The sequence below is a fragment of the Sabethes cyaneus genome, chromosome 2 (genome assembly GCF_943734655.1).
Source record: "Sabethes cyaneus chromosome 2, idSabCyanKW18_F2, whole genome shotgun sequence".
NCBI lineage: Eukaryota > Metazoa > Arthropoda > Insecta > Diptera > Culicidae > Sabethes > Sabethes cyaneus.
In genome coordinates, this window is record NC_071354.1 from 98,378,317 (window position 1) to 98,399,700 (window position 21,384).

Genomic DNA, 21,384 nt, shown 5'->3' on the forward strand with positions numbered 1-21,384 from the left:
AGCGTATTCACATATTTATAGGCTATTTTGACTTTTGGGAAGCGTTTCAGTTAACAAAAAACACAGGTTGGCCTCAGAATCGTCTCTGTTATTTACAACACAATTGCGATGTGTAAAAAGGTCTGCAGAAATGTTCCAGTTTCGTTTATAATGGCAGTCACCGCCGAAGGACTAAATTGCCAGCAACAATTCCATTATATTGTTTCTGGCAATACTCTGCGCTTATGATAGTGAATTTAATCCCCATTCGGCACTAAAACACAACTACTCCAGTTGATTGCAGTAGCACAGGTTTTGTTTTCTAGTCCATTGTAATTTAACGGAACGACCTCACGGAACATTGCGATAGTGCTCATTCTAGAGTGGTTCATTTAAAGAGTTGTATTTTATTTAGTTCTCTGCTAACATGGGAATATTTTTAATATTGTTATTAGGAAAGATTTTCCAGCAACGCCGCAATTAATCCCTAGTAGTATAAAACTTGCTACTATTCTGTTTAAATTGTTCATAAACTATCCCATCCACATAATTGTTGCCATTCGTTAAGATTCGTCAAGACAAACGTATAACCGATCTTTTTTAAAGCACATTTCCGCTCACCGAAGCCAAACATAATTGGTTTGGTTCTCCTGCCAGTCAGCACTGGACTACGTGACCCCGGCTTAGCACACGTTGGGAATTTTAATTTTGACAACATTCGACCTTGTAGAATATCCACATTTAAAGAACAGTTTAAAGAAACTGAACTTTGTCGAAACGCGTCGTCCAGACGTGCAGAGCGAACCAAATGGTAGAGCGATGGCAATGGTAAACGAGGGTGGAAACTTTTCGGACGATAATGAACTGGCAAATAGTTTTCCATTTTACGAACAATTCCCGCTAACAGAAGCATGTTTTCATTTCTTTTGCTGAGTTGCCCGCAACCCGAGCAGGCAAGTTGAATGAAATGCACACATTGTAATACCATTCATTGTGATGTGATGTGTTATTTTCGAAAGTCACTTTCGTGGATTTTTTCAATTTAAAACTATAACATTCCATGTACACAATCAACCAAAAAGTAAAACCTAATCCATAATATATTATCTACATGACTTTTAAACTATTCTTTCTATAATTCTATATCATTTTAAAGAACAATGAAGCGAAAGTAGTTAGCATGTGAACATTTCACTACATTCAGTCGTTCGGGTACAAATAAACCGAGCATCTGAATAAATTCAGTACCATTCACAGACACACAATTCCACGAATCCAGTGTATTGGATGATTTGACCGGAAGAATGAAAAGCGGACAAACGAGGACGGGAAGTGAGAGTGGTATGAGCATACCATTAGTGGCCGGTATGTTATGATCTAGTTTCCACGTTCGACCTTTTGCACCGTAAAAGGGCATGTACAACGAGTTGGTGCTCCCCAATCCAAGCGCTTTTTACGGTTTTCCATCCAGGGTCGTACATTGCCCTAGGAAAGCGGGACTCGTCCATCATAAAGCTTGACACCGAATATTGAACGCACAGTAACAGTAACACAAACGCTCAATCCTACATTTGGAAATAAACATAACGATTGTGGACGCTCAACGCTGACCGTAGGATTGAATTTGGAAAAAAAAATTGTGCGCCGTGGAGTCGCTAACGCGAAATGGCAATAAACATTGCTGCAAAAAACAAGAATGTTTTCCATCAGTCCGCTAAGTAGGGCGAGCACGTTTTTTGGTGTACTTGAAAAAGTTATCTGCATCAGTACAGTTATGGAAGATTTATGCAACAATGGACTTCAGTCGTATATTAGTTAAGTTTATGTCATATTTCGTTCAGTCGTTCAGAGCAGAATTGAGGGGTTGTGACGAAAAATAGAACACTGATTACTTAGGAACTCATAAACATTCAGTTAATTAGAAATCCTCTCAGAAAATAGAAAAAATAACTAGATATTGTTTCAAGTGAAGGCAATTTGAATAATTATAGTTTACTATAGGAATACTGTTCAATTAAAATTTGTTTACGGCTATTCAGTTACCCAATATTAGATAGAAAAACACAAACGAAACTTGAAAGGTAATTGTAGAGTAAGTAGAATCAAAGTCTTCTTAAATGAACTTGATTAAAGCCAACCCATCGTATCCGTCTAGCTTTACCGTCTTGTGCGTTCAAATGTTGTCCACGACAAAATTTCTTTAACTTTTGAATCGTTGGGTAATATTAATTGAAATTTTGAGTAGAGAAAGTTCAACGTGCATTGTTTACACTGTGTGAGTTTTTTCCATCAGGTGCGTTAAAATTAGAAAAATTCTGCACTGATACATCGAAAATAAGCATCTATCACATCGTGCCATCGGTAAAAAGTTGGGAGTCCCGAATTCTACGAATTCTTGTGTCACGAAACGGTTCAAATAACGTTTACTGTCGATTGTAAGCAAAGAAAGTTGTCCGTAAGGACAACGAACACCTAATTGCGGCCGAAACTAAACTCCTCCGTTCGAGATGTGGAAAACAATACATTTCTGAGCGAAAGTTTTGTGCGGAAGACTGAATCACGAGGAGGATTACGTGCGTTCAAGATTCAGAAAGCCCCAAACCGTGCCGAAAAACAGAAACCCGTGCCCGGAAGCTATATGATCGAAAAATGACAAAACCACATCGCTGCGTTATGGATAAAGAGACCTATGTGTAAGCAGTTACCCCGTTGCGGTTGGACATTTTGGTTTTTGGTGTCGTTCGAAACCAACTGCGGCGATCAAAAGTAACTTACGGTTACACTCCTTATGATCATTGAAAGCACGTTATGATGACGAGCAACCTCCAAAATGGGAGCAAAAATTACGCTAAGCGCTTTCAATGTCCAAAAAAGTTCCTAAGCAAGATTAATTTTATTCACCACATTATGCAATAACGTTAAAGGAACTTCTACTAAACCTGTATCGTGGATGTGGTAATCAATGATGTGGTAAATGATTCGAGTGATTTAAGTAACTGATTTAGACAACAACGTTAGACTAATCGGTCTAAAACTTTTTACTTGCTCGTATGTCACGCCACAATAGATCAAAATAATAGTCGCAGTGGTCAAACCTTCCGACAAAAAAATGTCACGCCTTCGCCTTTAGGAATAAACTTAATGGGTATTGAAGCCACAAACATTCAAACCGTGGCAACTCCTGAATTGTGCATTGATAAGATGACATCGGGTACACTATAAACAACTTTTTGATGTGATGTTGGAAGGTGAAGAAGGCGAAGCCGTCGACAGAAAAATTGGGATGAAAGATAAGCTGCGGATTAATCAACTTTAGATAGCAGGAAAGAATAGCATTTTCGATGAAATTCTGAACGTTGGAAGTACACGACTATATTGTGCATTCCAGCAGATCATAAATAAGAAGAAACGATCTCAAAGTAGTTGGAAGGTCATAAATGTCCTGTCTGTGAAAAGGGTCATCGGTGCGAAGGCAGCATTTATCAGGACACAACTTTGAGCAACCCTGCATACAAAATACGCTCCCGTGTCCTATTTTATGGACTAAGGCCGTTGCAGGAAAGCTTTGTGGGTAAACAAGAAGGACACTTTACAGCGGACCGGACCTTGTGACAAATCCGTGGCCGAAAATTTACGTGGAATTTAACTTGCCGGTTTATATATTGCAAGGCGGCGTACGATTCAGTTAAGCGAAATGATTTAGAAGCGAAATGATAATGCTTGAACATGTTTTCTAACAAAACTGATTCCCCTTGATGGTTCAAACTCAAGCGTCAAAACAGCGAGTAAAACTCAACTCGTTTGTCACGTTAGATGGTTTGAACCAAGGGTGAAGAGCTGTTGAATTTGCTGTTCAACATTGATATTTAAAGGGCAACTGTCATAAAGTTTCACATATTTCTAGGTTTATCTTTCTTGGTACGTTAGTATCTTGCGATAACAATGTAAGCCATTAAATAATGAGACGAATAGCGACTGTAAATAAGGCCTTCTGCTGATTGTGTGAACCACCTGGAATCCCGCAGTCTGCAAATTACTACAAAACTTGTACTTTGTAAGACGCGGATTTTCCCACGGGTCTAAGGTCTTGAACCATAAACGTTGAAGGAAAGCAATCCACGAAACTAGGGGTTTCTAGCGTAATATATTTTTATCAGTTCTTAGCGGCATATTAGAAAAAGGAATAAAATGTAGCCGCATGAATCACGGTGTATATAAGAGAGTTTAGTGATCCAAATATTGTGGCTCACTTCACCTTACGTAACGTGGCAGAGTAACGTATCAAAGTTGCCGGATGAACAAACAGCGAAAGCAGTATTCAGCCCGAGAGAGACCGACAACTTCGACAACTTAGATCTGTTGACGACGATGCTCAAACAGCGAGTTTTATCTGCGATTAGAGAATGGCAGTTCAAGACCGACAAATATGGAGATTCGGCACTAAATTGGTAACCAGATTGTTAACGGAAAGGTATGGTAAGTGAAGTTGTCCGACCTCGGTAGAAACCAAATTCGTATTCTATCAAGGAAGGAGGCATTCATGCAAATGCAGAGCCTTGCCAACCTTGTGCGTCTGTTCTAATCTCAAGGGGGTGCGGCGTTTTTGATGGCACTGCAAGGCAGAAAAAATGTCATTTCCTCAACCAACTAACTTCGTGTTAGTAGCGGATCATGATTCACGACAACCTCTGAAGCGGAGCGAGTAGCTCAATTAAGAAGCATGTTACCTCGAACGCCAGAGCCAGGCACCATCATGAGATTCTGGAGCGGAACTCTAGTAAAACAACCTAAATATCAACGATTACAAACAGCCAAGAAAATTCAACTCGGTACATTCGACATAGATCCAGCCAATAAAATAAGAACACGAAGTCTAGTTACTCGAACAACTAGAATTTGGTAAAATCGGTATGCTTGCGTAGCATGAGATCTGTCGCAAATGAAAAAGATATGCAAGAATGGAGCTGCTGACGAACGGGCTTTGTAGTGTTGGGCAGAATGCAGGATTGTGTGATGGATTGGAAGACGATTAACGTTAGGATGTGTCCATTGAGATAGACTGCCCGCAAAAAGGTACGATAGATGTTCGTAACGAGATATTAAGATCGCCAATCGGAATACGAACACCCCGGGCCGGTAGGGAAGATTTGTATAGACCACTGCACAGTGGGGATTTGTTTTGCAAAAAAGTCCTTTATCTCCAAATGCCACTTGGCTAGGATCAATCAATCTTTCAATGATATCAAAAGAAAGGTATTTTTATGGGGATTCCAATGGTGTGGTCCTTGTTTACGGCACGCGTCTGTTACTAGTAGTTTTGGTCAAATGAAGGGGATTTTAGCCTACTTTTCTAGGAGTACAGAGATGTATTGATCTATAACTCTGGAATGCGCTACGATAAAACCGATCTTTTTTCGCCACAAGAAAGCTAACTTTATGTAGTTTTTGCTGGCAGGGTATTTGATTGCGGCAAAACTAGTCATTTTACCCTAATTTTCTCAATTAATGTAGCATGATCTATATTTGACCAAAACTACAAAATACAAACAGGTGCTGTGAACAAACACCAAACTGTTCGAAAGCATATAACAATAGCTTTCTTTTGGTGACAAAATATTTAATTTATGCCAGCGGAATCCAGAGATATTCACTTTTATTGGTAATCATTGATAAAACTAGGGTAAAATGCCGTATATTTTACATCAAAACATCAAAACACAACCATGTGTCGTAAACAAACACTGTCGTTGGATTCCTCTGGATGATAGTTTATTTATGCTGAAAAAAGATCAATTTTATCTCAGCGGAATCCAGAGAAACGGACTTTTACATCTCTTATGTCGAGCAAAGTAAGGTAAAATATCCTTCTGCGTGCCGTAAACAAGCATCACACCGTTAGACCGTTAGAAGCCGTTAGATTTTTTTCATGTTTGTAACGTTCGTGTTGCACACAACACACAGCAGCTTAAGCGCCACTCCGGTTTAGGAGGCTGCTGACGCTTTTGAAAGTCCGGCTATGAGACTCTGTAAAACGGGCGGGTTAAAAGTGGCTAAATCACACCGTTCATCTGACTTTTCCTAACAGGGGTTAAACCAATAATTATTCGTACAGACTGATCGATTAATATCTACAAAATCTCCAAAACAAATGAACTAAACGAATCGAGACGACACGCGAATCTAAATGAGAAAAGATCTTACCATTCATTAATTCGAAAAACAAACAAAAGTTCGATATCTTTCAGGTGGTTTTCAAACTAACAAGCTGTTTATTGAACGCATCAGCCTACTGGTCCCGGGACAGGGTAAAGCTACTCAACTTAAGGCTAACAATGGCAAACAGGCTTATTTGCTAGCACTTGCGGTTTTTTGATTTGGTTCTTCCACACAGTTCGACAGCACAGGCCGAACGGTCCTGATAACACAGGCAGCAGCGATCAATCAGCTGATCCAGGCAGTCAAGCTGATCCAGATGTAAATGAAGAGCGTATAGCGTTTGCCACCTTAGGGTGAGTGGCAGGCGCCGGTCCGTAGCACGTTCTGAGTGCGCTGAGTGGAGCAGTCAATCCTATGACTGATGACAGCGTGTTCGATGGGGTCGCTTAGCAGATTGGTCTTCTGCCCTAGCCGGAATAAACACCCCACGTTGAATGGGGAACCCTGTTCAACGTGTACATTCAATATGCGTATGCCTAATAAGTTATTTTTGTCACCGCAGCACAAAGCTTACCTGCTAGTTTTAAGTTTAACGGGCACGAGTTACTTCCTTTTGGTAACTCCTATCCTAGCAGTCGGTCTAAAACTTTAAAAAATACTTATAAGGCCTAATCTTGCTACTCTAGCTCCTTCTCACCTTAAGCACGGGTGGATTTTACTAGCAAAGTCCGTGACTTTGTCCACCACCTTGAAATGCACCTTTAGAAAATCGCGAACTTTGATTACGGAAGAAAAGTTTAGTTTGAAGATCTCCACTCAATTAGCAATGGAGTTGGTCGGATCCCTTATTTATAGCATTTTCGGCATAATAGCAATCGAAATGCTATTATATTTCGCGACAAAGATTAATTCTATCAACCTGTACGATTTATTTCTTGTACATCATTCGCGATTGTTTGAAGAACAATCTCGAGCGCACACCAGTGATTTAAATCACTCAGCCATTGGGCAAAGCGAGATGACCAATTTGAGTGACGCCAATAGTGAGTATGCATCGGCGCTAGCGACAGTAACTCTTCTAGTAACCGACAGGTGGCTATGTTCGTAAGTTGCTGTGAGCTTTTTATTACTAGTGTGCAATTATTTTGCGGTTACGTGCAATCTTCACACGGATGAATTCATGGCTTACATCTTAACGATGTGAAGAAACGTCTCGATTCTACATTCTGGTCGAAGGCATTCTGATCATAAAGTCTATTCTTAATTCTCAAACTATATAAGTTTGCTCAAATTGATCGAAGTTCGGCCGCCCAGTTACCTTCGAGGTACGATGCTGGTCTAATAAGTCAGTCACCGTATGTTGAAACCTCGGCTAGGTGGTGCTTGCTAGACAGAAGTCAGTAGGACCAATATACTAGCCCCGTAATTATTCTATACTCTAACAGCTACCTGTGAATTCTGTCGATAAAGAAGCCTAGAGCTTTCTTCGATCGGAATTCGGAATAAATAAATAAATAAAAAACTGTGTTTAGGAAAGTACAATAACAAAACTATTCATTTTCCTATGGGTGGGGTGGCCATTGTTGAAAGCGGAAGGTGCAAATAGGAAAAATGGCTTTGTTTTTCTTTCTTTGTAGGGTTTCATAGGGATTTCCGTAAAGAAAACAGGTGTGCAGGTGGCCGGGTAAACAAAAGAGGGTGTGTTGACAAATGGGGAGGAACGTCCGAAAGAGAAACAAGCGTTGTATTTTTGCATTATAAGCATTTCGGTAACAATAACCGATGTACAAGTAGCTGTGAGAAGGCTCCCCGAGTAAGATCGGGCACTCAGCTAGTTATAAATACAAGTACAGAGTAAAGTGGGGCAAAAATACGCAGGCGGAAATTGTATACATTTTTCTTCGTTCATCTATGTTTACTATATTATCTATAGTACGAACATGGCTTTTGCAGAAAACAACATCATTTAAACTAGCCACACTGCACCGGTTTGATAGGTTAGCGAGTTAGCTGGTCAAACGTGTTTTTGTTAGTAGTTTGGATCACACACGTTGAAGAAATACCTAAAGTAAGTTTAATTTCTTACAATTTTGATGTGATTTTTGGTGTTTTTGGAAACATTACACAGCCACGTGAACCAAATCCGCGTATACGGTAAAGGATACATACGTAATAATGATTAAAATAGTGGAATTTCAGATACGCTGTCTTCAACTCCAGGAAGAATTTAATTCTAGGAGACGAATCATTGGATGTTTCAAAGCGATCGAATGTGACTCCTATAGAGATTCGACTACTTCCCAAGCACAAGGACACACAACAATGGCGAAAAAATGAAAAAAATCTTAAATAATCACGATCACACTCGGCTCCAAAAGAAACTAAACGGACAAAAAAGGCTTCAAAAGGCTCTGAGGAATCAAAAGAATCTAGAAGGACACGAAAGGAACAATGCTGTATCCTCTCCTATGAATTAGTTGGATAATTTTAGTGATATTTAATGTTTTTAACTATTGAAATACAAAATAAAGGTTTCATATTTGTGGAAAAATAAAAACAAAGCGTTTCGTCCCTAATTAACTAGAATAACGTCCTTAAGATAAATGGTAAGTAGACAAATGAGTGCGTATTGTTAACCCACTTTACTCCACGTAGTGTTTGTTTTACTGTTCGAAGCAAGTTGGATGCTTACTAACGGGTGGCAACTAAAATGTTGGAATTTTTTTGCGGCACTTATACTCAACAACAAACGAGCTAAGACAGAAATGAGAGTATGTATGTGTTAGCTCTCTCTCTCTCTCCTCTGTTTGTTAATTTTTTTGTTTTGTTTATACTTACCCAGTTTTGCTAAAAATGGCGTCGAAACAAGAAGCATTTCGGGAGCGCGTAGTACACTTCTACGAACTGCAACAGAAATCCCGGCAAAAAGTATACGGTACAACATTTAAAAAGCAAATATATTGCGGCTTCGACTGTTTACCATATCCTAAGATGCCCAACAACTATTCGCAAGCAAGGTAGTGGAAGACCAGCCAAAATTATGGACGCAGGAGGACATCGTTCTCTTTCTCGTTTCTTCAACAACAAGCCCTCTGGTTTGACTATCAATTAAGATGCACCAGACAAATGTTTGGAGAAAAATTTGATCCCGTTTCTACAAACACATCATGCAGATGGACAATACATGTTTTAGCCGGAAAGAGCATCATCGCATTACGCCGAATAAACACAATCGTTCTTGAATACCCATTCGATCCAATTTTTACCCAAGAACCACGGCTCGAAAAACCTGTCTCAGTGCACCCAATCGAAGATTTCTTCGGGATTTTGAGTTCCTTGGTCTACAGAAATAACTGGAGAGCCACGAATTGCAAACAGTTGATTGGTATAATCAAGAGATGCATTCGCAAAGTTGACATGAAGGCCGTACAACGCTCCTGTTTCGACGTCAAACGAAAGCTTCGGACCGCCGATTACAGACTGTTTTCAAATATACACTAATTTTTTTTCAACAATGGTTAATGTATCTTTAATTGCAGTAAATCAGATCTTCTTCATGTATCTTTGTCTTTTTTTGACAGCTTGAGAAAAAAATTCCAAAATTTTAGTTGCCACCCGTTAATTCGCTAACAATATGGCCAGTAAAGTGTCGTGACGAAAGGATCTGTAACTGCAGTTAGCGGAACAGTTGCACATAAACTGCACATAAATTACGAGCCAGTTTGGGCCCTCCTTATAAAAATATACATACACGCACACACATATGCATACACATTTAAATTAATATATTACTGTAAGTTGATATTTAAATAACAATTTTTCCAATAATCCAATGTTAGCATCATTTGTCAAAGAGGCTTTTAGATATTGATATCTAAATTACAACACAGCCTCACAATACAATCAGTAGAGTAGCCACCAATTTGTGAAATAGAATCAAAAATACACATTACAGACCATCTCTAAGCTGACGACTTAGCATGACCGATTCCGCTCACCAAATGTATGCATATAATCCGCTCAACTGTAACACAATTTAATCATAAACGCAACGTATCATTTGTATTCATCATTTAATCAAATTCAATTTGCTCTTTGTCCCTTTACCTCGGCAAATATTTGCATTTGAACGTCCGTACGGAATGGCTCACAGTTTATTTTCATGTTTAAGTCTTGTGTGGAATGTTTCTACAATTCAAGCCGTAAATTAAACAAGCTGAATAGCTGTGGTTACCTCGTTTCTGCGGCAATGGCAGATTGGTCGGTGATTGCTGCTGTTGTAATTCCTTCGGTTGTTGTTGTTGCTGCTGCTGCTGCTGCTGCTGCGATTGCTGCTGAGATGTCACAACAAGCACATGCGCACTCAGAATCAGCGCGGCCAGGGAAATTTGTATCCATATTTTCCCCAATTTACGTAAATTATTCACTCTGATATACAATTTTTGCACCATCGTTGTCGACTGCGGTCAGGGATTCGATTGCGAAACAGGAACAATGAAGCAAATCGACGAACAACAAGGATGTTTTCTTTTAATCCCAACTCTTGACGGTGCACCGCAAAACAAGCACTCAAAGTTGCGATTAATTCCAGCGAGTTATCCTTCGGCCTGTCTGGTTATTCAGTGGGTTGCGGATGGGGGTAACCGAAGAGAAACCGATGTAAACAGAATATTTCACACTAACTAGAAGAGGCCACGAGGCTATCGTACCAACTTTCAGCTGGCGGTGAAAATGTACGAAAATACTAGTGTTAAAGGACACTTTGGAACACCGTCAGCAGCTAACAAATTCACACACTTTTTCGACAGTAGAGTAGCATGGGAAAAGACGAAAATAAAAAAAATAACCACGACAAACGTAAAACATAACAACTCAGAAACTGGGTGATGTATTTTTCCACATTCTTCCCGATTCGGTATTTATACTGGGTTTCCTTTATTGATCATTCACCAACACTCGCCGATTAGGCTGGAAGGAATCGAAGATTGGTAAGACGATTCGAAGAAAAATAGCTTTCATTAAAATCAGCGAATCTTCAACATACAAAGGAATTCAATTTTCCCCTTTTCTCGAGCATAACTTTTCACTCTGAAGTAGCATGGACTACAGCCAACAGTATCGACGAGCACAGGAAAATTAAGCGTTCTCCATTATATACTTTCTTCTCTGATGGCTGGTGGCATACACATTTCCCTGCTGAAAATTTTTCCCCCAGCACAAACACACTGACACAATCGGCACCAACACAATGACCGAAAAGGACTCCTCATCGGCGGACCGACACTCCATACACGCCAAAGGTCGTCAGAAAGCTACCGTTCTGAACCGAATATCCAGCTAGACTGAGCGCCGCGGACGAACACGAAGTGATTTTATTGTTCCGATGTGCTCTTGGGTCCCCAAGCGTCATTGCGATCCAGTAAATCGTCTCGCGTGTAGAAGATTTGAAGGTCGTACAGTTCACTTCGCTTCCGTGCATGCTAGGTGGGTACTCGGTTGGCAGCATGAACCTGTGGGGTGGTTTTTATGCTCGCGCCGTAAAGTGTACACACTGATTGGGTGGGGGTTCATCACGAGCAAAATGAACATAAACAGCTGATAAGGAAGCACTGCGCATGGCTCACAATCAGCTGACAGGATGAATTTTGTTTTGATTATTGTATCACGTTTAAATACTTCAAATGGATGTAGCTATGTTTGGAAGCGATAACATTCCGTACACTGACTGGCAGTGTTACTATCCTTTTCCGCCGATGTTCGTGTAATGTAGATAAGTCTAACTACATGCTGTACGTATACTAGAGGTGTTTATGATTTGAACCATCAGCTATTTAAATTTATGAATGGCGAGTGAAATTTTGACTTTGGTTTACTTACCAGTCATACATAAAATTTGTGCAAATTCGTTACTGAGATTGCCAGAGCAATCTCCAAACAAACTTTGAGAGTATAGAAACTTTGTCTAATAAAAGAGATTTATGTTTGTTAACATTGTGGTAAAACTTTTTTTGTCATTATTTTCATAAATTCTTAGATTAAGATGAGGTAAATTCGAACATTACAAGTTGCGATAATTGGAGATTTTTGGATTAGAGCTTTGGGTCGCAGGGACTCAGAATTTAAAAAAAAAATTAGGGCATAGGGTGGGGACGCCAATTGCCTAGATTGGTCCTATTTTCACTACAATTATCCATATCTGCAATGAATGACTATATCAACAATATGTTCGGCCAATTTTGATTGACGCATAGTTGAAACTTGCATTTAGGTTAGAAAAACTCGGAAATAAATATTTACCATTGCAGATATAGATAATTGTAGTGAAGACAGGACCAATATAGGTAATAGGACTAATAGTGGCGCCCTCACCCTAATTAATGAACAACGAAAATAACAGATCAGTTTCAAATTATGAGGAATGTGCTACTAAATAAAGTCTCATGTTTGTGAGTTGGCTTATTGATAAAAGCAGACAAGCAGACAGACAAGGATAGTCTTTCCAATAGATAAAGGAAATGATAGAAGAAAGAAACGATGATGCGAAGGAGAAAGGGGACAAGAGTGAAAAATTCGATAAAAGAGGGTCATTAAAGCAACCCGAGCAGGAGCGAAGAGCAAAATAATATAAAAACAATATCAAACTGTGTTATAATGGTATATTTAGTTATTGAATAGATATGGAGATACATTGATAACACATTTTGTTATTGAGTAGATATATAAAACAGTCATTGTAAGACGAGTTTTATAACTGATTTTGTTATCATATCTTATTTTGGCCTTAGAATGACATTCGATATATTTCATAAACATTTTTTTTATTGATTAAAGAGATTTTAGATTATAAATATTTTATAAAATGATTTTTTAATATCTCAAAACTACTGCATTTGTTATTCAATACCCTAAGAATATTAAAATATGTTATTCTAAACTCTGAATACAGTCATGTTATTGCTATGTTATTCAAATAACAAGTAGTTATTCTTTTGGCCTTAAAGGAGTAAAATTTTGAAATTAGCTTTTGTTTCAACCTATGTTGAAACAAGTTATAATGGATGGATGGATGGATGGATGGATGGATGGATGGATGGATGGATGGATGGATGGATGGATGGATGGATGGATGGATGGATGGATGGATGGATGGATGGATGGATGGATGGATGGATGGATGGATGGATGGATGGATGGATGGATGGATGGATGGATGGATGGATGGATGGATGGATGGATGGATGGATGGATGGATGGATGGATGGATGGATGGATGGATGGATGGATGGATGGATGGATGGATGGATGGATGGATGGATGGATGGATGGATGGATGGATGGATGGATGGATGGATGGATGGATGGATGGATGGATGGATGGATGGATGGATGGATGGATGGATGGATGGATGGATGGATGGATGGATGGATGGATGGATGGATGGATGGATGGATGGATGGATGGATGGATGGATGGATGGATGGATGGATGGATGGATGGATGGATGGATGGATGGATGGATGGATGGATGGATGGATGGATGGATGGATGGATGGATGGATGGATGGATGGATGGATGGATGGATGGATGGATGGATGGATGGATGGATGGATGGATGGATGGATGGATGGATGGATGGATGGATGGATGGATGGATGGATGGATGGATGGATGGATGGATGGATGGATGGATGGATGGATGGATGGATGGATGGATGGATGGATGGATGGATGGATGGATGGATGGATGGATGGATGGATGGATGGATGGATGGATGGATGGATGGATGGATGGATGGATGGATGGATGGATGGATGGATGGATGGATGGATGGATGGATGGATGGATGGATGGATGGATGGATGGATGGATGGATGGATGGATGGATGGATGGATGGATGGATGGATGGATGGATGGATGGATGGATGGATGGATGGATGGATGGATGGATGGATGGATGGATGGATGGATGGATGGATGGATGGATGGATGGATGGATGGATGGATGGATGGATGGATGGATGGATGGATGGATGGATGGATGGATGGATGGATGGATGGATGGATGGATGGATGGATGGATGGATGGATGGATGGATGGATGGATGGATGGATGGATGGATGGATGGATGGATGGATGGATGGATGGATGGATGGATGGATGGATGGATGGATGGATGGATGGATGGATGGATGGATGGATGGATGGATGGATGGATGGATGGATGGATGGATGGATGGATGGATGGATGGATGGATGGATGGATGGATGGATGGATGGATGGATGGATGGATGGATGGATGGATGGATGGATGGATGGATGGATGGATGGATGGATGGATGGATGGATGGATGGATGGATGGATGGATGGATGGATGGATGGATGGATGGATGGATGGATGGATGGATGGATGGATGGATGGATGGATGGATGGATGGATGGATGGATGGATGGATGGATGGATGGATGGATGGATGGATGGATGGATGGATGGATGGATGGATGGATGGATGGATGGATGGATGAATGGGAGGGAGGGAGGTAGGTAGGGAGGGAGGCAGAGATGCTAAAATTTGTCGTAGTATTGTTTAGGTTGTCAAGATTTTTTATAACTGCTTCTACTTCTTTGCTTCAACTTTCTTTCAATTTAATTTTGATCTTGTTTTCAGAGTCTCATATGCACTATGCGCAATATTCAATTTAAAAGAATTTAATACATGTACAGAAAACTGCCATATAAATTTAAATCATACGATCTATAGCTTTGCTCCACTAGTGTGCACCACTCCACATTTTTTCACAAAAATATTCAATTCGCTAAACATAAACATTGTACTCAGTGATTGCTATCCCCCAATACCGAACATTGAGCCTTCTCCCAATTCCGGGCAGCACAATGCTTTACTTGGTTTAGTTAAATTTTTGAATGAAAAAATGATTTTGTAAATAAGGCATTGAAAAGAGAGAAAACATCATTCATATCACACCGATTATGTTAAACATAAAAAACACGAATATTATAAATAATCGTAGAAAACTAGAGAGGTTCGATGTAGTGCATAAATTCTGTTGCTTTTTCTTCAGGGCTATTTTTCAAACATCTGTAAATGACAAGTATGAAAGCAATAGAAGCATTGAAACATTTCTCAAAAATATGTCGACTTCTAAAACCGTTAATTAGTGATGCAAATACGCGCAACCTATTTTTATTGAAAAATAGTCTTCTAATAATTTAGTGAATAAAAACTGGAGTTATGCTAAGTTTTGATTTTACTGAAGTCAAAATCCTTAGGTTTCCGGTACTGGGGGACTTCCCCCTTCAATTATATTGCTTTAAACTAAGTGGTTGTAAAGTAAGTTTCCTTTACGATTGCACTTTCAATTTAACCTAATTGAACATAGGTACATCTATAGGACAGAAAAGTCTGCTCCAACAAATCTTTCAAAACAGCAGTTTAAAAAGATTTGTAGATCGATACTTGAAGCACTGTTCCGCCACTCCTTTTAAAACCGCCCAAAAGATTTCAGAAGTTGCCGGTCGTAAATATCGAAAAACTGTACTTGGCAGTAACAATCGGAAACTTTCCAAATTTTCCATTTGGTACAACATTGCCCCTACAAAGGAATAGTTTCGCTAATAAATCAATTAGTTCATCAGTGTGTTAAATTCAGTTCAGCAAAAGTTTGCTCACGTTGATTAAATGCCTTTCTACATGTAATGCGTTTCAGTTAAGCGTTCGAACAACGCCACAGCGAACAGATAGCAGCGCCAAACAGTCCAACGAGGCGTTGATACAAGGAGTAACTTTGAGAGCAAACTATAATTGAAAACTTTTGAGACACTCGCCAAGTGTTGGTGGGATGCAATTTCGTATATACCACGCTTACACTACGAGAAACTGTCTTTCTCAGCCCTGCAAACGACGGCCAAATGGCCAAAGTTCAATCTAGCTTATAATTCATTTTTACAGTTCAGCTCCTTAATCAACGCTATCGGCGTTCGAAAGAAGCGTGAAACTTCTCAGGTCGTCCATTGTGAATAAACTTTGCACGGGCGGGCCTCCACTTCTTGAACGATACGGCGACTACGATGATTGGCTACTTACCGAAGGTGTTCCGGGAGTGCGTTTTCTAGGATGCCATTCCATGCGGATAATTCAAATCTGAATGAATGGATCGAACAAGGTTTCAAAATCAACCGCGGACAGTTACGTTAATGTAATTATACTAGTGAGGTAATGATCTATTTGAGGACATGTGAGATGAATGTGTCAAAATGTTTTATATCATTTAGCAATTGATAGGTTAATTATTTGCCAGTTGATGTTCGTGACTGCTGGTGTGCAATTTGAAACTAGTATGCAGTTATGAATTTCATTTGAGTTGAACTTAGCATCGAAAATTTGACAAATTTGATACAATGTTAGATTTTAAACCCCAAATCCATGGTGGTCTTATTTAATTCAATCTTAATATAAATTACTATTTGTGGTGGAGAATAGGATCAATGAATCAATATATAGAAAATTGAAAGTCTTGTACTGAAAATAACTTATCTGCTTTTTCTGCGTTCTGGTGTAATAGTTTTAATTATACGCCATATGCAACTTTTCGCTTACATCACTGATTGATATTGTTTACGGAAAAATTTGGAGCAACACTTGTTAAAAAGTCAATGCTATGTTCAGAAATTTCTAAATTATCTTAATGTCACATGACACTTTTTTGTTTAGCAGAATATATTCTATAACATCTTAACAAAGCCAATGGCACTACTTTTACAAAATTATCGTCGTAAGCACATAAGCTAGTTTTACAATGAACAGAATGTTCCACCGAATTGCAGCTTGATGATTTTCTGTCGATATTTTCTACTCACAAAATCGAGCAACGCTGCTTTCAAGCCTTTTCTATGTAAGCCTATTCCATTCCTTTGAAGTTTAGTCTACGTTTGATACAGGTTATTTTTTGTTCAGGAAACCCCCCGGAATCATACCAACCAGAGCGTATCTTTAGCCACTTTAGCATTCGCTTGAACGGCACAAGATGCCATTTTATAACCTAAAAGCACGCGAAGAACCAGGAAGGAAGATAGCTGTCTTTGGCGAAACGCAAGCACCTGAACCGAAAAGGCACGGAAAACTGTACTATAAACATTTATCACATTTCCCAGATCCACATCCCTTGCTAGCAGCGGAAAATAAACTGGAACCATCATCGACGGCGGTGCGGTGGTCTACGGAAAATGTGTGTGCCGGAACACCAGCAGCGTGACAAATATTGTTTCAGGCAGTAGCACCGGCAGCACCAGCAGTGGAATAATAAAAATTTATTATCATTATTGAATACACCTTCTCCGGGTGCGGCTTCATGCCAAATTTATTGCACTATTTGCTACTTTATTGAATTTAATGTTAATAAATGTGACCACAATGCGGCCTTTATGGCATTATCCCAACAGTCTAACACACGTTTCGGAAGCGAAACGAAGTATTAAGTTGATTGACGATCGCGCTATCATTACAATTTGAAATTGATGGTTGTGCCTTTAGTTTACCAGATCGACAGCCTGTCGGACTAAAAATAGGAAGTTGATTGAACAGCCAAACATATAGCAAACTAAATATAATATTTCGATCATAAATCCACGGAACCCGGAATAAGCGCAAGATTTAACGTAAACTAGAGCGTTTCCAATCGCCAAACTATAGCCTGCCGTGTTTTATTCGCTATACAATATCCGCGTTTTTCTATACTTGGTAAATTTCAGGATCTTACACTTAAAAACACCAAGAACTCGGCGATTGCTCGCTTTTAAGGTCCACGCTTCGTGGCCGCATAATACCACCGGGAGAATTATCATCTTATAAAGCGCGAGTTTCGTGTGGAGTTGCAAGCTACGGGACCTCAGCTGAGCAGCTGCAGTGTTGGGCACCACTAATTCGCTAATTCGCCACCCGGCCAATCGAGAAACGCTAGTTATACTTTATGATTTATATTCAGACTAGCCGAATTGTTACTGGTCCATAATTCCAAATGAAGTGCCGCTGTTTATTTTAAAATTAATAAACTGTGAAGCATTTTATTCATTATAATAGGTTTTGACCTTAGTTAAATTAAGAAAAGTCGTGTAACATATGAGTGATTCCACGGAGTTTCGCAAATCGATTTTAATTTGTCATTTTTTATTTAGCTGCAACTTTGCATAGCTGTTATGTTTGAGAAAATATGTCATTTTATCATATCAGTTATTTTTTAAAGATCTAGACTGCTTTTTCAAAAGGGCTTAACCAAAAATGGTGCTAATCCATTAAATATTTTATATAGGAAAAATGGTTTATTTGATCGAAATAGTGTCTTCACTATTTCTCATCATTTGTTTATAGACTTCATGACGGTGTACGATTCAGTTAAACGAAACGAGCTGTGACAGCTTGTTACAATTCTTTTTGTACAATGAATAGATTCTTTATCACAGTAGCCTTTGTCTTACCGGCTTGGGTCGTCTCGGTTGGTCTCCTGCTGAAAATTCTAAAATGGCGGACTTACAACCCACGCCAATGGTCACTGAGCAAAATTCTTACAACAAGCAAACTTTAGAAATAGACAAAGGAAGTGCAAAATTAAATGAATTTTAAGGCTTGAACAATTACAGACCATACATATATTTTTTTTTAAAGCAAAAGTGTTAGTATTTTTGGTACCTGCGCATTTTCAAACAAAAGCTTCCTTCTGGTACACCGCGTGCCGGGATGGTTGATGCTGCTGTTCGTTGGTCGACTTGGTGATGACGGGCGATGCGAAGGGCGATCCAGGGGCTGCACAAACTTTGATGGTTTACGGAAAAGGACGCAGCGGCGTCCCACTTCGATGACAGGGTGTCCACTATATTCCTCACAGGGCCTAATGACAAACGGCCGAATGGTAATTTGCTGGTACGGTGAGTGATCCAAATCTATCAGTAGCACTGTCTACTCGTTATCGAACAATTTACTGTTACTGGCCTAATGACAAACGGCCAAACTAACCCGGAGGCACTGCGCATTCAACCAAAACTGCGGTTGGCGGCAACCCGAATTTGACGAACGGATTAGCGTCCCGAGATGGCGTTAATTGTAATTACTTTTACGGTACTTGGCGATATTCCACTGGTCCTTTGACCCCGCGCACTAATAACCTCCGGGTGTTAACTATTCCTCAGACGGCGTTTTCACAAAGGAGCTCTTTTTTTATCCGGTCCTTTGACCACAGGAACCGACCACCTCCGGGCTTACTATTCATTTTACTAGTCATCTCGCGCCGGCAGTTGCGGGCACTTTTTAAGCATCATCAGTCCGCTTTCCATTCTAAACCATCTCCTTCGCATCCCGTTCTCCCGTTGTTTTCCCTTCAGCTCGTTGTGTATTTATGCTATCACAATTTTATCGTTTTTATGTTGGTGTCCCGATCAAACTAGTACTTATTAATAATTTTAACATTAACTGTTGCATGCAAATTGTTTAATTAATCTATTTCCCTAACCTTAAATTTAATTTCTAGATAATACCAAACAAAACTAAACTAACCAAATATATAACATGCAACAAATAAATAACCAAAAAAAAAACAATTCTAATAAATTATATTCGAGGACACCAACTAGAGCTAATAAACATAAAATAAATGTCTCTCAAACATGCAAGCACAGAGAACCGACATTTATTTTACGTTTAGACATTTACTTACAATATTTACAAAAAAAAAATTTACAATATAAATAATGGTAATTGGCAAGCTGGCCCAGTGACCAAAGGGTTTTATTGTGACCGTGGCAAAATATGGTCACAAGCTTGAACATGGTTTTCTAACAAAACTGATTAGGCTGATACGTGCTACCCTTGATGGTTCAAAATCAAGCGTCAGGATAGCGGGTGAGACATCGGACTCGTTTGTGACGTTAGATGGTTTGATGCAAGGTGATGGACTATCGAACTTGCTGTTTAACATTGCATTGGAAGGTGCTATTCGAAGGGCAGGCGCGCAGAGAAGCGGCACCATCATCACGAAATCTCATATGCTCCTAGGGTTCGCGGACGACATCGATATCATCGGTGTTAACCGTAGAGCTGTGGAAGAAGCGTACACGCATCTTAAGGAGGAAGCTGCGAGGATAGGGCTTATCATAAATTCTGCCAAAACAAAGTATATGGTGGCTGGTAGAGAGCGTGGTAGCCCTTCGGATGTTGGAACTGCGGTGGTGATAGATGGAGATACTTTTGAAGTGGTCGACGAATTTATTTACCTTGGTACGTTAGCGACATGTGACAACGAGGTGAGCCGTGAAGTAAAAAGGCGGATAGCGGCTGCCAACAGGACCTTCTACGGATTACGTAGCCAGCTGAAGTCCCGTCCCCTCTATAAGACGCTAATTCTCCCGGTGGTACTCTACGGCCACGAAGCGTGGACGTTGAAAGAGAGCGACCGACGAACTCTTGGCGTTTTCGAGCGTAATATCCAGCGATCAATTCTTGACGGCATATTAGACGAAGGAGTGTGGCGCAGGCGCATGAATCATGAAATATACCAAGTGTACAAAGATGCGGATATTGTGAAGCGACTAAAATACGGCAGGCTTCAATGGGCTGGCCATGTAGCAAAGATGCCGGATGAGAGACTAGCGAAAACAATATTTAGCAGAGAACCCGATAGAGGTCGACGACTTCGAGGCAGACCCCGTACCTGTTGGATGAGCGCTGTTGACGAAGATGCTAGAACAGCTGGTGTTAGGGGCGACTGGAGAGTGGCAGCTCAAGACCGACTAATGTGGAGACGGCTCCTGAATTCGGCATGGATTCGATAAGCGGATTGTCGCCGAAAAAGTAAAGTAAGTAAGTGTCTTCAGCAAAGTCGTAGATAATTTTTATCGTACTTTTTTGGCCTTTTCAGTCTTTTACGGAAATTAGAACTGGCTTTTTCACTGAGACAGACTATAAATATTAATCTTTTGCAGACGACAGATATGCACAGAAAAACTAAAGAAGACATTTACATTCTTAAAATTAAAGATTTTTAACGACGAACTGAGACAACTGTAGGTACAATCGAAACAAAAGACATTTATAACTAAAACAAACATGACAAAATATTATAGCTATCCTTGAAAAAGACTAAAATAAATAGTCGAAACGTCGGAGTGAATTGAAAAAGCCAGTTCTAATTTCCGTAAAAGACTGAAAAGGCCAAAAAAGTACGATAAAAATTACGAA

At 39.8% G+C, this 21,384-nt stretch overlaps 1 protein-coding gene across 1 annotated transcript in view; it reads right to left on the reverse strand.

Moving 5' to 3' along the window:
• Positions 1 to 10,586, reverse strand: part of LOC128735746 (uncharacterized) — a 155,119-nt gene extending 144,533 nt beyond the window's left edge. Inside the window, exon 1 of the mRNA XM_053830235.1 lies at positions 10,370 to 10,586. Coding sequence (XP_053686210.1) covers positions 10,370 to 10,586 — 217 coding nt within the window. The remainder of the gene's footprint in view (positions 1 to 10,369) is intronic.
• Positions 10,587 to 21,384: the final 10,798 nt, after the last annotated feature.